At 34.8% G+C, this 13,227-nt stretch overlaps 2 protein-coding genes across 6 annotated transcripts in view; both read right to left on the bottom strand.

The window, feature by feature from the left end:
* LOC112511296 (symplekin) overlaps nucleotides 1-5,624 on the bottom strand; it is a 28,081-nt gene extending 22,457 nt beyond the window's left edge. For all 5 annotated transcript variants that reach the window (XM_025116864.1, XM_025116865.1, XM_025116867.1 and 2 more), the window contains exons 1-3: nucleotides 5,299-5,624; nucleotides 2,714-2,873; nucleotides 1,993-2,085 (exon numbers count right to left, since the gene is read on the bottom strand). In XM_025116864.1, the coding sequence (XP_024972632.1) occupies nucleotides 1,993-2,085; nucleotides 2,714-2,873; nucleotides 5,299-5,504 (459 nt within the window). In that variant the 5' untranslated portion in view covers nucleotides 5,505-5,624. The remainder of the gene's footprint in view (nucleotides 1-1,992; nucleotides 2,086-2,713; nucleotides 2,874-5,298) is intronic.
* A 5,474-nt stretch (nucleotides 5,625-11,098) lies between these two features.
* Nucleotides 11,099-12,293, bottom strand: LOC112511354 (zinc finger BED domain-containing protein RICESLEEPER 2-like). The gene is made up of 3 exons (XM_025116950.1): nucleotides 12,074-12,293; nucleotides 11,212-11,975; nucleotides 11,099-11,134 (listed from the first exon to the last, which is right to left on the bottom strand). The coding sequence occupies exons 1-3, from the start codon at nucleotides 12,291-12,293 to the stop codon at nucleotides 11,099-11,101; spliced, it is 1,020 nt and encodes a 339-aa protein (XP_024972718.1).
* Between the last annotated feature and the right edge of the window lie 934 nt (nucleotides 12,294-13,227).

The following is a 13,227-nucleotide window of genomic DNA, read 5'->3' as shown; positions in this document are numbered from 1 at the left end:
AGGATACAAGGCAAAAGAGAAAAATACTAGAGAAAAGACTGAAACAGGCAATAAGAACACTTAATAGTAATAGCATAAAACCATATACAATCAAAAAATAGGAAAACGCTAAACCTCGCAAAATGAGGTACAAGGGCAAGATCCCCTTGCTCCAACCATGCCAGGACCTTGTAAATTTCTACTACCCTTTTTTTACACCTCCCCGCAACTACTAGTCCCTATAAAGATCTGCCAGTTAGTCCTTCCCCTCCCCAAAACAACGTCCCTGTAAAAATCTGCTACCCTAGTCCTGCCCCTCCTCACGACTACAGGACCCAATATAAATCTGCTACCCTAGTCTAAACAGTTAACGCGGTCCATTGCAGAAATAGCCAACGGGACCTTCATTTGAAATAACGATTATGCGGGTGACGTAGCGGTAAAAGAAGTTATGTTCATAAAATAAATACGAATATATACAAAACTTAAAATATTGTATGTCTAATACAATCAAACAATTCAAACTACACAAGCAACATAGTAATAGAAGCTGTGCTGTCAAGATGAGAAGAAAACTCCAGCAAAAAACCCGTGGAGCCACGTAATTGAGAAGAGAACTCGAGCTGTTAAAGCTTTTTGGACTTTGAATCAATGAGCAAAGCTTTGGACTTGGAATCGATACCAAAGTTTGACCTAATTGTTTCTATTGTTGATTTAATCGTTTTCCTTTTTGTTTGCAGGCCTAAGTTTGACTCTAAATAGCCCACATAAATGACACAACAAAAGCCCAAATAGAACTTAAATTAAAAAAAGGAGTTCAAAAGAGCACAAAAAGAAATTTTGGTAATAGGACTGCTACTTGGTATCATAACTGCGGTCAATAGCAGTAATAGCAGCCACTATTTGCGTACTGCTATAATACACCGCTATTTTGGCCAGGACTGTTATCTGCTATTTTGCCACTATAGCGGAGCTATAGCACGCTATTTAACTGCAAAGACTCTAGTGCTACCCCTCTCCACTACCACCAGTTCCTGTAGGAAACTGCCACCCTAGTCGTGTGCATGGTAACATTTAACAACATTAGGTGGTAACTAAATCAACACCCTGAGACACCGTCTATGTACACATCCATCTATCATGACAGATCTGCAATGATGGGTAGAAAATTAAGGTGTATCACTCAAAACTCTGTTCTTCGTTTCGTAACTTCCTTTTAGCATTTAGAAGATATCCGAAGTAACTAGCTCAATAGCCTCAATAAGGTAGGACACGCATAATGTAACTGCCAAAAATTAGGATCTGAAACAACTGGCCTTCGTCTATTACCCTCTTGTCAGAAAGGTGAGTTGTCCCAAGTCTACTTTACCCAAGTATATTATTAAAGCCTCTTCACAAAAAGTATGCAGTCACAAATCTCTGTCCTCTTTTTATGGAATGACAATTAGCTTAAAGTGTAGAATAGCTTAAAACAACATTTTCCATTGGGCACACGTAAATTTTCACCCTCTTTGTGGTTTTCTTCTTTTGCCAATTCAACTTTTTTATGTAGAAAAGAAAAGTATGCTTCTACAATTGCATCTGACAATAATATTTGACAGTAAACAAGTTTTCTAGCAGTTCTGCAGATAGAACTCATAAAAAACATTTTTATGCACTGAAAAAGAGGTCTCTTTGTAACAGAGTTGAGTACAGATCTAACAAAACAGCAGCACCCTCCAACCCCCAAATTATCTTTTTCTTTAGAAAACCCAGTCAAAACATCCTCCGACATAAGGACACTCTCTTCTTCTTCCCTTGGCTTGTTTATACAAGCCTAACAAAGCATAACCCATGCAAATATTTCCAATTATACAATCTCGTAAAAATAATTAATGACTTTAATGCATAAACTTTTACACATGGCAAACAATACCAAGTTCTATATTAGTGAAGACACACTGCATCAATCACAATAAGAGCATATTACACTTCAGAAAGCCAAAATGCAAATATTGAAGCTTGTGATAATACCTCCAATGCAATCTGAAAGACAGTGTCCTTCAACTTGATCATCCAAGACCAGATATCTTCAAGCCATCTCTCCACTAGACCATGCCGGTGAAACTATAATTTTCAAGATAAAGTTTCATGAAGATAAAACAACTAGACACATTGTGAGAAAAGCAAAGCAAAGAAGAATATTGAAGTTTACATAAAAAAAAAAGTAAAACTTGTTTTTGCTTTAGTTGTGTCTAAATATGAATGAGTAGATTAATAAGTGCCAGAAAATATATGACATTGCCATATAATAAACTTTAGATTATTGGTGTAATTGATGGCAGTGTAACGATCAATCCTTGTCTCTAGCACTATAAATAACCAAACCTTTAGTACTAAGCAAGTACCAATCTGCAAGAAACTTGAAGAAGTATAAAACACGAAAGCAATGCCCTAGATCTCAAGTTCTCTCAAAATAGAATATAAATTCTCTTAATTCCATCAACAATATCTTCAAGAGATAAATGCATGGAAGAAGTTTGAGAGGCGCAAATTACACAAGCACTTGACTAACTATAGATTGTAGGGTTCACACACACACACACACACAAAAACAAACCTTCAAGGTATATGAATACCTATAAAGTACAGCACAATTAAAGTAGTATAGCAAACATCCAAATTTAATACTCAAGTATCTAGACTGCTCTGCATGTATCAAATGGGATGCCAATTGAAGTAAGGAAAAAGAGACCTGCAACGCTAACTCCTCTAACACTTTGCAAAAAATATGTGTGCCAGCAACAATGGATTGTCGAGCAACAACAGAATCATCATCACTTAGTAGCGTCAACAACACTTGCATCAGTACTGGTGAATACTCCATTGTTTTTAAACTGATCTCCTCAATCGCCCTACAACGACATAAAATCATATTAGCATGAACAAAAGAAATATGTGAACACATAAACCTCAAACAATGCTAAAAATATCCCACTTGTATACAGTCATTCTAGCATTGAAATAGTCACGATATCTGTTGCTCTTAAGTATAAAAAAAACATATGCCACCCATCTGACAACAAAAATGTTAATACAGTGGTGCATTTGTGTACAGGAGAAGTTGTTTGTTGAAGTGCCTGGCCATAACAGAGAGAGGAGTAGTGCAATATATTATGGCATAAGAAGAAAAGGAAAAACATGCTCTATGGCAGGATGCAATGATATTAGAAACAGAAGTACTCTTGTTTGACTTCGAAACAAGTGGCTACATAGAAAGGGAAGATCCTTAATTGGCATCAGCTTTGAGACACTGTTATAAGAAAGGTAAGTCACAGTGTCAATAGAAGTCGTTTTACTCTAAAACTGAAAACTGCTGCTGCCAATCCTGACAGTGTTCCAAGTCTGCCATTTCTTATCCTTTACCCTGTCATACAAAGGTAAATGGGAATGATCCCTGATCTTAACCCATAGAGCCCTCGTCTTCATAATTTCATGTTACGATAATGAACTCAATAGTTTCAGCCACATGTGCTTAAACTCCAATCTTCCATTCGTTTGAAATTTCTTTCAATTATTAGAATAGCTCCAAATCCAAAGTTACAGGCCATAACTCATAGAAAGGGTGACGAAATGCCTGGTGTCTATAGACATAGATGGATCACTGGCAAAAAAGTTTATGAAAAATTAAATCAACAAGGCTGCCAGTTCGGACCTTCTGCTGGTAGCTAATATCACAGTCAGACACATAAAATCCCAATCCAGTGATACTTTAGTGAAACAGAAAAGTATTATGGTCAAGAATATACATCCCCATCAAAAATTGATATCTTCTAATAACTTTACCAAGTTCTAATGGATATGATATCATCTGCAATTTGACTAAAGGAGACAGATTCGACTTCTTGTTTACCCCTTCTGGTTTGGGTATGGGCGACATGTTTGTAGGGTTAAAAACTTGGGAGGATACAGACTTCATCTTGATATTGTTCTTTTGTTATTTGTTCTTTAATCGATTGGTTTGGCTACATCTGTTCTTTTGCTATTTGAGTTCTGGTTAAAGATCTCGTATCTAGGTTTTGGTTCAATTTTTTGTTTCTAAAATTTAATTTACAAATGTTTAATATAAAACAAAGGGTAAAATAGTCATTTTCACCATTCAGATTGTTTATTCAGCATAACAACGGAACAACAACTTATCAAATTCATATAGACAAATTTATCAATACAAACATCTTTATCCATACAGGACTTTAAGGAAAATGAACCGAACATCCCCTAAGATACCTTCAAGATGGTACTTCATGGCGGGTGGCTGACTCACATCAGACACTTGGATACACATGTAGTATGCATATATTACCAATTTACCATAAATGAAAACTGGATCACAATAGCTACTCCATGAAGGGGTTAGCATGAGTTCACTGGGACTGTGATATAGCCGTAAGAAGAAAAGGCATGGATCAGAAAAACATGTCACTTTCCTTGCCTGAAATCACTGGAATCTTATCATCTATACACACAAGTATAAGCAACTGCAAACAATTTTTTTGAACTATCTGTGATGTCGGAACTATTCTTACAAGAGTTAAAGGCCTTGAAATCTATACTAATAACACACAAAATTCATATTCCTTTCCAATAACATCGGTAGAACATGTCCCAATTCTTGTTCATCTTTATCCCTCACCTTAAAGTATCCAATCTTTCCAAGCAATATAACAAAAAGTATCCTCACATCAATAGTAAGACTTTGATATTGTATGTGAAAACTAGTACCGTTCCACTTAAAAATGTCATGGCTCTTGACACAGATTAAGCATCAAAATTTCCATAAGAATTGCTCTGGCTCTTTTTGGGCCTTAAAGATCTAAACTTTCCTAATCGTGATGCTTGCTATAAAGTTGAGTGCATCTATAGAATTAATAAAAGTGACCATATCAAATTCGACAATGAAAAGTTCACCTTCAATGTCAAAGTAACCTTTTGGGGGTCGGAGGGAGCACTAGAACTACTGCTATTAATTCAATGCCTTGTAGTTCTGGAAAACTAAATCGCCACAGTCTAGTTATAAGGTTCCAATACGAATGTCAATGATCATTAATATTGTTGGGACCATCAGCTATCTGATGTTCCAGTTTAAGTATAAAAAATTTGCAAGTCATCAAAAATTGTGTTACCTTTCACATGAATCCCCAACAAAGAAAATACATTCCAGTTGAAATAATTTAGTACTACCAAAATCACGCTCGGCAAGGCAAAGCATTGTCAAGAAATGGCAGCTAGAAATCAATTTCACATGAAACATATAAGATATTTGAACATATGAAAACTCACTCGACAAGGGTTTTTCGAACAAGGGCTTCATGAGAAGACTGAAGCTCGACCAAATACGGGAATAGTTCGGCGGCAAGCAACGCAAGATCCGCTGACAGAAAAATATCTTTGGCTTGCTTCAAAGACGAAAGCTTCACCGCCAAATCTCCGTGGTTGTTTGCAGCGGCAAGGAGAGAGAGTGCCTGCTCTCGCTGGGAAACAGCCATGTTACCCTGTACGCAAATCGTCCTACAATATACAAGTAATCTATGGATAAAAATTGGGAAGTTTTCTCTCTGGTTTTCTAGGGTTTTAAAGCAGAAACAGAAGATGATGGAAACAGAAGCCTGTGTTCGTGTCGTCGCTCCAACATTTTAAAAGAGGATATCGGCGATTTCGAACTTTGTTACCCTATTTAGTGGTGGTACCTTATGCATAACAACTTGTACTTTATCCCTTTCTTCAGAATTCTTTAAATCTACACTTACAATTCCTAAAAATATTAAACTGTAATTTTAATATTTATTAAAATATTTTATATTATCTTAATATATATTTAAATTTTTTATATAAAATAATAATAATTTAATATTCTTTTTAAGAACAAATAAAAAATCAATTACTCTCTTGATACATTAAAGTTTTAAAGGATTTTTTAAACTAGTAAATTTTTCTATTTTTTATAACAATATAGAAAATCTATAGGATTAAAATATTGAATAAAAACCTCAATTTCTCTATTTGACAGAGAAATTGAGGTGTGAGATAGTTTTTATGTTGGTTATTAGTTTTTTTAAGAAGCATTATGTGGTATTAGCTGTGTTTAACATTTTATCTTGTATGTATAGGTTGAAGAGAAAAGTTCAATTATAAACCTTTTTCTCCGTTGTAAACTGAGGGACAACGAAGAGCATCTCGTGAATGTGTCCCCAATTTTCCAACATTCATCATGAATAGTGAATGTGAACTATTTATGATATATGATACATCATTCTTGATGAATTGATTTACATCATTCATAATAAATAACCAGTGAAAGTCTAAGGACATGTGGCCGATGGAGTTTCAAGTGGGAAATCAGGCTATGTTGAAGGTATAAGGGTATTATCCGTTTTGAAAAGCATGGGAAGCCTAGTACCCGCTTCATTGGACCCTATTGTGAGTCGGGTTGGTCTACAAGCATACAAATTCGACCGATCACCTGAAATGGACGGAATCCACCCTACCTTTCACGTTGCTACATACACAAGTGTTTGGCGAGAGAGGCAAATGTAACTTCACTGTCATAAATTAGAGTGGATCGTTGCGTTGAAGAACCGGAAGCAATATTGGAGCAAAAGTCATAAAAACTACGCCCCAAAAAAATCATTACGATCAAGGTTCGGTTAAAGCATCATCGGTAGGAAGTGGAGGAAGACTTGAAGAAACGCTACTTACGGCTTTTGATTATGTGTAAATTTAGGGGACGAACTCCTTAGTAGGAGGGGAGGATTGTAACACCCGTGAAAGATTTATATTCTCAATTCCTATTTATGATCTTGTAAGTGAAAATAAAAGTGGGTTACGTCACTTTGAAGTATTGAGTGTTAGTGAATGAAATGAGTCAAGTGGGAGTGAAGCAATAGCTAATGCGGCTTAACACGTGGCCAAACCCGTGGGACTCACTGTTAGCTTCCGGACTTGGGCATGGGTGACTTTCGTCGTGGGAAAAGTCGTGCAAAAGCATCTTAAGGGTTTAAAACCCGATTTACAACTAGAGGTTCCTATTTTCTCCCACTTCTTCTATCTTCATTAATCCCGGTTGGAGGTCATTCAATTTTGCATTTAAGGATCCTTTGAAAGTCATTAAACCAAAAGATTCAAGCTTGGATCAAGACTCGAGCCCCTCTTCTCATTTAGAGTTTCTTTATTTTTTTAGGTTTTGTCTAGAAATCCTCCAAGATGAGTTCATACTATGTTTTTAAAGATCTACACGTGTCAAACTATCTTAATCATTCATCATAAACGACCCTTCTATGGAATTCTCCAATAGTTTTGACAATTGGTTGATCCTGGGTTATCTTTTTTTTTGTGGGATTTTGGATAAAAGTTTGAATATTCGTTTTTATGAAGTGCTTTATAGACTAATGGAGACTAAAACACACATTGAAACTAAATCAAGTAAATATTTACCACAAATGAGATGCTTTTGAGCTCAAGTGGTCCCTTTGTCACATAATTTCACTTTTTGAGCCAATTACCTACTTTTATTGATTATTAGCTTAAACATTTGAGAAATCTTATGGATTCATGAATATTGTTATCTTGGTTTCACTTATTGGTTAAATTGACGCATTTTGCCCACCTTGTGTGGCTTACATTATTATTTGGAATCTATAATATAATATATGGTTGGATTATGAGCTCAAGGAATGCTTGTTTATTCAAGTATGTACATTGCATATTTTGGTGTCTTGTCGCATTGGATTCATATGCATAGTTCACATTGTATCAAAAGAGGAGTTTTATGTTATTTTCTGATGTCACTGGTTTGAAACAATAGAGGAGTTTGTGATGTTCCCACCTTGGAACATTGGCTTTAGGGAAGTGAGGAGTTTTGATGTCCTCGTCTTGTAAATGTGGGGACCATCTAAGTAAGGAGTTTTGATGTTCTTATCTTAGCCTTGAGAGGAGTAAACACCATGGCTTTTATATCTACGGTGATTTCTCGTTAACATCTCGATGTGACTTACTTTGTGTTCCGCCACTTGATAGAATCGGGTCTCCCCCGTTATCATAAGATAAAGTGTTTGCTATATTGATTTTCTAGAAGGAAAGATTAAAGGGGCTTAATGCCTTATTTGCAGTTTACTCCTTAATTCAAGGAAGTGCTTCTTTATAAATGCTTCATCTTCAATACGGTCTTACATTTTGGTATAAATTATTTTAATTCACTAGGCGTTAAGTGTAACACTTTTCTTACTAACATATGTAGTAGGTAATAGGAGTGTCAGGCCCAAAGACCGGTGAATAGAGGTTGGAATTTGATTTAGAGGCATAAATGGGGAAGACATTTTGGAGAGTTACCGTACTTTTGAAGATAACTAACGTTGGTTGTTGATGTAACCCGCAACTTACATCTAGTTATACTATACTTAGATAGAAGTCTATAGAACTCTGATATTTAACTTTTGTTATTCGTTATCTTGTAAACATTGATACATTTTGGGTAAATACTCTTATTTTGTGTAAAATGTCGGTTTCACCGAGCTTTAAATTTATTGTTATTTTTAAAATGTTAGGGGTACTATATAACACCCTAAAAACAGAAGACAATTTAAACCTGTAAATTCAAAACGACCTAAGGTTGCATCAAATATAATCACTGATCAAATGGGAAATAATAAGAGAAGTCACAAATTAAATGGATGGTAACTAACAACCTATTAATCTAAATCAATTTTTTATCTATATTACAAATCGGGTGTCGCTACAATTATCAAAAGAATAACATATCATTAGTACAACTTGCTTCCAAGAGATTGTAACCCAAAAATGCCTCTACCGGCACTTAACGCTCCACTCAAGCCTTAGGAGCCTCGCCGCTAGAAGTTCATGATATATATGTCACATAAGAAAAAGTGTTAGACTTAACGCCTATTGAGAACAAACAATTACTGAATAAAGCTACAAAATATTAAAACTGTTTTGAAAACATAGCTTTAACCAAGTCCATTTATATAATAAAATCACATCTACCCTTGGAAGGGCGTAAAACATCACAAGATAACGGAGGAGACCCAACTTGCCATTGACTGTGACGAAACATAATTTAGTCATGTTGCAATGTTATATGAGCATTATTTACGAATCAACAATCATTAAGATCAACCACTCCAGGTGTATAGTTTAATTACTTAACAAGCTCACATGCTCCACAACTATTGCTTATGGAGACATCAAGGTCAACCACACTGGGTCTATACCTTGAAATCTCCAAAATCCTAGTTAAGCTCACTCACTTATAAATTACATTATATTGGTTATTGGTCAATGCCCGACTCCAAGAGTCCACACTTTATTGCTTATAATGACCCAATGCCTATTTCAAGTTACAATTTGGGAGTACCATCTCAAGCATGCTAAATAGAACCGACTTCTATGCATATGGGTCTATTGCATTCTAATCACATATATATATATATATATATATATCCATCTATATTACAAACTCCACTCGATATATAAACATTTATTTACAAATAACCATCACGTGGGCAAAATTCCCATTTTTATCAACAAGATACCATAATATGAACATTATCGTTTTAGTTCCAACATTTATCAAAACTTTGAAATAGACATCTCTCATGTATTTAAAATCATTCTACATACTTGTTCTATCAATATATAAAATCCCTAAACTCCCAACTTTGACCTAGTTGATCCAAAATCAACAAAATGTGAAATACTAGTAATGGAAACTTAGGGGAAGTAAAATACATCATTTTAACATGTCTATGATTTTATAAAAGTATGAGATGAACTCACAATGCTAGGTTTTAGGCAAAAACCTAGAAATCAAGAAAACCCTTGTAATGGAGATGAACCCTTGGATCTTAAACTATAGACTTGAATCCTTAGATTGAATGATGATTAAACCCCTTAGATTGGTTGGAGAAGTGAGATAAATGCTCCTTAAATCAGAGCAAATGAGGAGGGGAAAAAAGTTTTTGGAGAAGAAATGAGTTAAGTGAGAAGAATGGAGGAAATAGCCTAAAATTGGCTTCTATAGCATTGACAGTCAACCACGCAACCTGACACACGACTTCAAGTCATGGTAAAGTCCCCGTGCACTCTCAAAGGTTCGCCAAATAGTGAGATACGCAACTTCCCACGATACTTGAGGTTGTGGAGTACCAAAATTCTCCCAGTCTTGCCCTTTTTAATGGATTTCACAACCCCTCCACATACTAACTTGTAAAACCCAAAAATTTCGAAGAATAAATAATTTATCTTCATTATTATTCTTTTCATTTTTTGAATTAAAACACACACACACACACACACGTATTTATACATATATATATGTATATATATATATATGTGTGTGTGTGTGTGTTAAATAAATAAAGAAATTAAAAGAAGTTTAAAAAAAATTCGGACTAAAGGTGAAAGAAAAAGTCAAGACATGAGTGAAAATTATAAATTCGTGATAGTTAAAGGGGTGTGTCAGGTGTTAACAGGTCCAAACCAGAAGGACCTGTTCTATAAATATGTCATTTTCTGATTCTGATTTTTGAAAGTGATGGAACGATGCTGACTTTGAGACTTCTTATTGGCTCGTTCAGTCAACCAATAAGCCAAAAATAAACCAGGAATAAGGCTGTAAACGAACCGAACGAATACGAACGAAGGCTTGTTCATGTTCGTTTGTTTAACTTAACCGAACAAACGAACGAACATGAACGGTAAACGAACGAAAATCATTGTGTTCGTGTTCGTTCGTTTAGAAATAAGGTGTGTTTTTGTTCGTTTATGTTCGTTCGTTAACAAGCTAAACGAACGAACATAAACGAACATGTCTAAACGAACAGGCCTAATGAACATAAACGAACAGGCCTAAACGAACATAAACGAACAGGCCTAAACGAACATAAATAAACGAACACCACTATTTTTCATTCAGTTAACTATTACACACCAATTGTCCATAGTTTAAACATACACAAAACAATAATCATTCATTAACCATCATTAATATACCAAAAAACAAATAAATCACCATCATCATTTGAACAAAAAAAAACAATCCTCTCATCATCATTTGTCAGTTGTCACCTCATGGAAGTTCAATATATATCATATCATCAGTTTTCTACAACAAACAAACAAAATAATTATTAGTTATTGTAAGAAAACAAGTATCATAATTGATAAGATTAAACAAATTACCTTGGTTTTTTTTTTGTGTAGTCCATAATGATGACGATACCAATCAGCTCCGCAAATGAGCATATCTACCGTCTTCGTCCCTAAAGAGGCGCGATGAGCATCGATAACTCTTCCACCAGCACTAAAAGCTGATTTTGAAGCAACAGTAGTTATTGGAATTGCCAAAACATCAGCAGCCATTTTAGACAAAATTTTGAACTTCAGATTTTTCTCCTTCCACCACTCCAAGGCATCAAAATATGCACCTGAATCACCAATGTACACGCCTTCTTCTAAATAAATGTCTAACTCTGACTTCACACTTGCAAAAGTGTCAACGCTTATGATATGTTGATCATATTTTGCCGTGCCACTATTGATACCAACTGTAGAACTTAACTTGTTATAACCACTCTTAACTCCAATTTCACTCTTGTCTGGTGCACTACTCATTTGAACAACATTAGTCGCTTTATGTTGTTCAACATACTCTTCAAACATCTTAGTAAGAGTATCTTGAACAATTTTCATTTTCTTAGGTGCCTCATCCGCTGAATAAATGGAACTAAAAGAGAACTCAACCAACTTCATCTTGTATCTAGGATCTAAAACAGCACCAATGGAAATCAACAAATTACAAGTACCCCAATATTTGTCAAATTTCTTTTTCATCTTGAGATCCATATCTCTCATATATTTACTCTCATCTAAAGACAAATCATCTAATACTTCTTTAATTCCATACAACTCACTAAGAAACAAATTAGAGGCAGGATATTCAGAGCCTATAAAATAAAAGAAGTAAATAAAATTCTATGAGAATTAGGTGATTAGCTTCGAAAAAATGACTTATAATGAAAACCATAAAAAAAATTTATAATGCCTGAAATTATTTTTGTAACCTCGTTGAAAAGCCCGAAGAATGAGCAAATAACTTCAACTTTGTCCCAAGCTTCCGAGGTCGGCATGGTCTTGTATGTTGATTTTCGATCGTCATAATTTACAAACACTTCTTTAAACTCCAAGGTCGTAGACAACATAGCATACGTAGCATTCCATCGGGTACTAACATCTAAGATCAAATGCTTCTTTGATAAGGTCATTTGCCTGGAAAGTTCGCTAAATATATGCAATCGACCCGGAGAGGCATTCACGTGTTTCACACTCTCACGAACATTGTGAATAATGTCTTTAATTTTCGATAAACCATCTTAAACCAACAAATTGAGAATGTGTGCACAACACCGCACATGAAATAACTTCCCCCCAACAACAAGCTTTTTCTGAAAATTCATAATTTCCATCAACTTTGTAGCCACCACATCATTAGTTGTAACATTGTCAACCGTCAAAGTAGCAACCTTTGTCTCAATATTCCACTCTTTTAAACACTTAAAGAGGGAATTATATATACATAGTCTCGAATAAGGTGGTGGTACATCAACAAAACTCAATATGCATTTGTTAAGTTTGAAATCGGAATCTACAAAATGACAAGTAACAACCATATAATGAATATTTTGCATCGACGTCCACATATTAGTTGTTATACTCACACGATTGACAGCGCTTAACATTTTCTTAATTCTTTTCTTGTCTATCTCATAACTAGCAACACAATCTTGCTTAGCCGATGCACGTGAAATCTTGTTAAACCCAGGGTTAGCTTCCTTCATAACCACATGTAAAACCCTTGTTTTTAATATATAAATAATATTATATGAGCATTTAAATATATTTTTTATAAATTTATTTGAAGTGTTAAAATATTTACGTAATAAACTAAATGAAATAATTATAGAAATCTTAAATAAATAAATAATGAAGAGAAAGACAAAAAAAGAAAAATAAAGTAAAAGTGTTTTCTTTTAATTATTGGACAAAAAATGTAAGATATTACGTCAGGAGGGGTCTRATGGTAAATGTCAGAAACTTGAGGGGGCCGAATGTCATCTTTTTCAAAGATGAGGGACCTGTTTTGCCAAAAGTACATAACTGTTTGAGAAAACGACCCATCAGCCTAAAACTCGCGATTTG

This window comes from Cynara cardunculus, assembly GCF_001531365.2.
Source record: "Cynara cardunculus var. scolymus isolate 2C chromosome LG 4, CcrdV1, whole genome shotgun sequence".
Classification (NCBI taxonomy): domain Eukaryota; kingdom Viridiplantae; phylum Streptophyta; class Magnoliopsida; order Asterales; family Asteraceae; genus Cynara; species Cynara cardunculus.
The sequence above is the reverse complement of the archived record's forward strand: the minus strand, read 5'-3'. Positions and strand labels throughout refer to the sequence as shown.

Coding starts and splice junctions, on each gene's coding strand:
- LOC112511354 (XM_025116950.1), bottom strand. CDS start 12,293: ATGACCTTATCAAAGAAGCATTTGATCTTAGATGTTAGTACCCGATGG. Junction 11,976..12,073: donor GGTTACAAAAATAATTTCAG/GCATTATAAATT, acceptor TTTATTTTATAG/GCTCTGAATATCCTGCCTCT. Junction 11,135..11,211: donor TACACAAAAAAAAAACCAAG/GTAATTTGTTTA, acceptor TGTTTGTTGTAG/AAAACTGATGATATGATATA.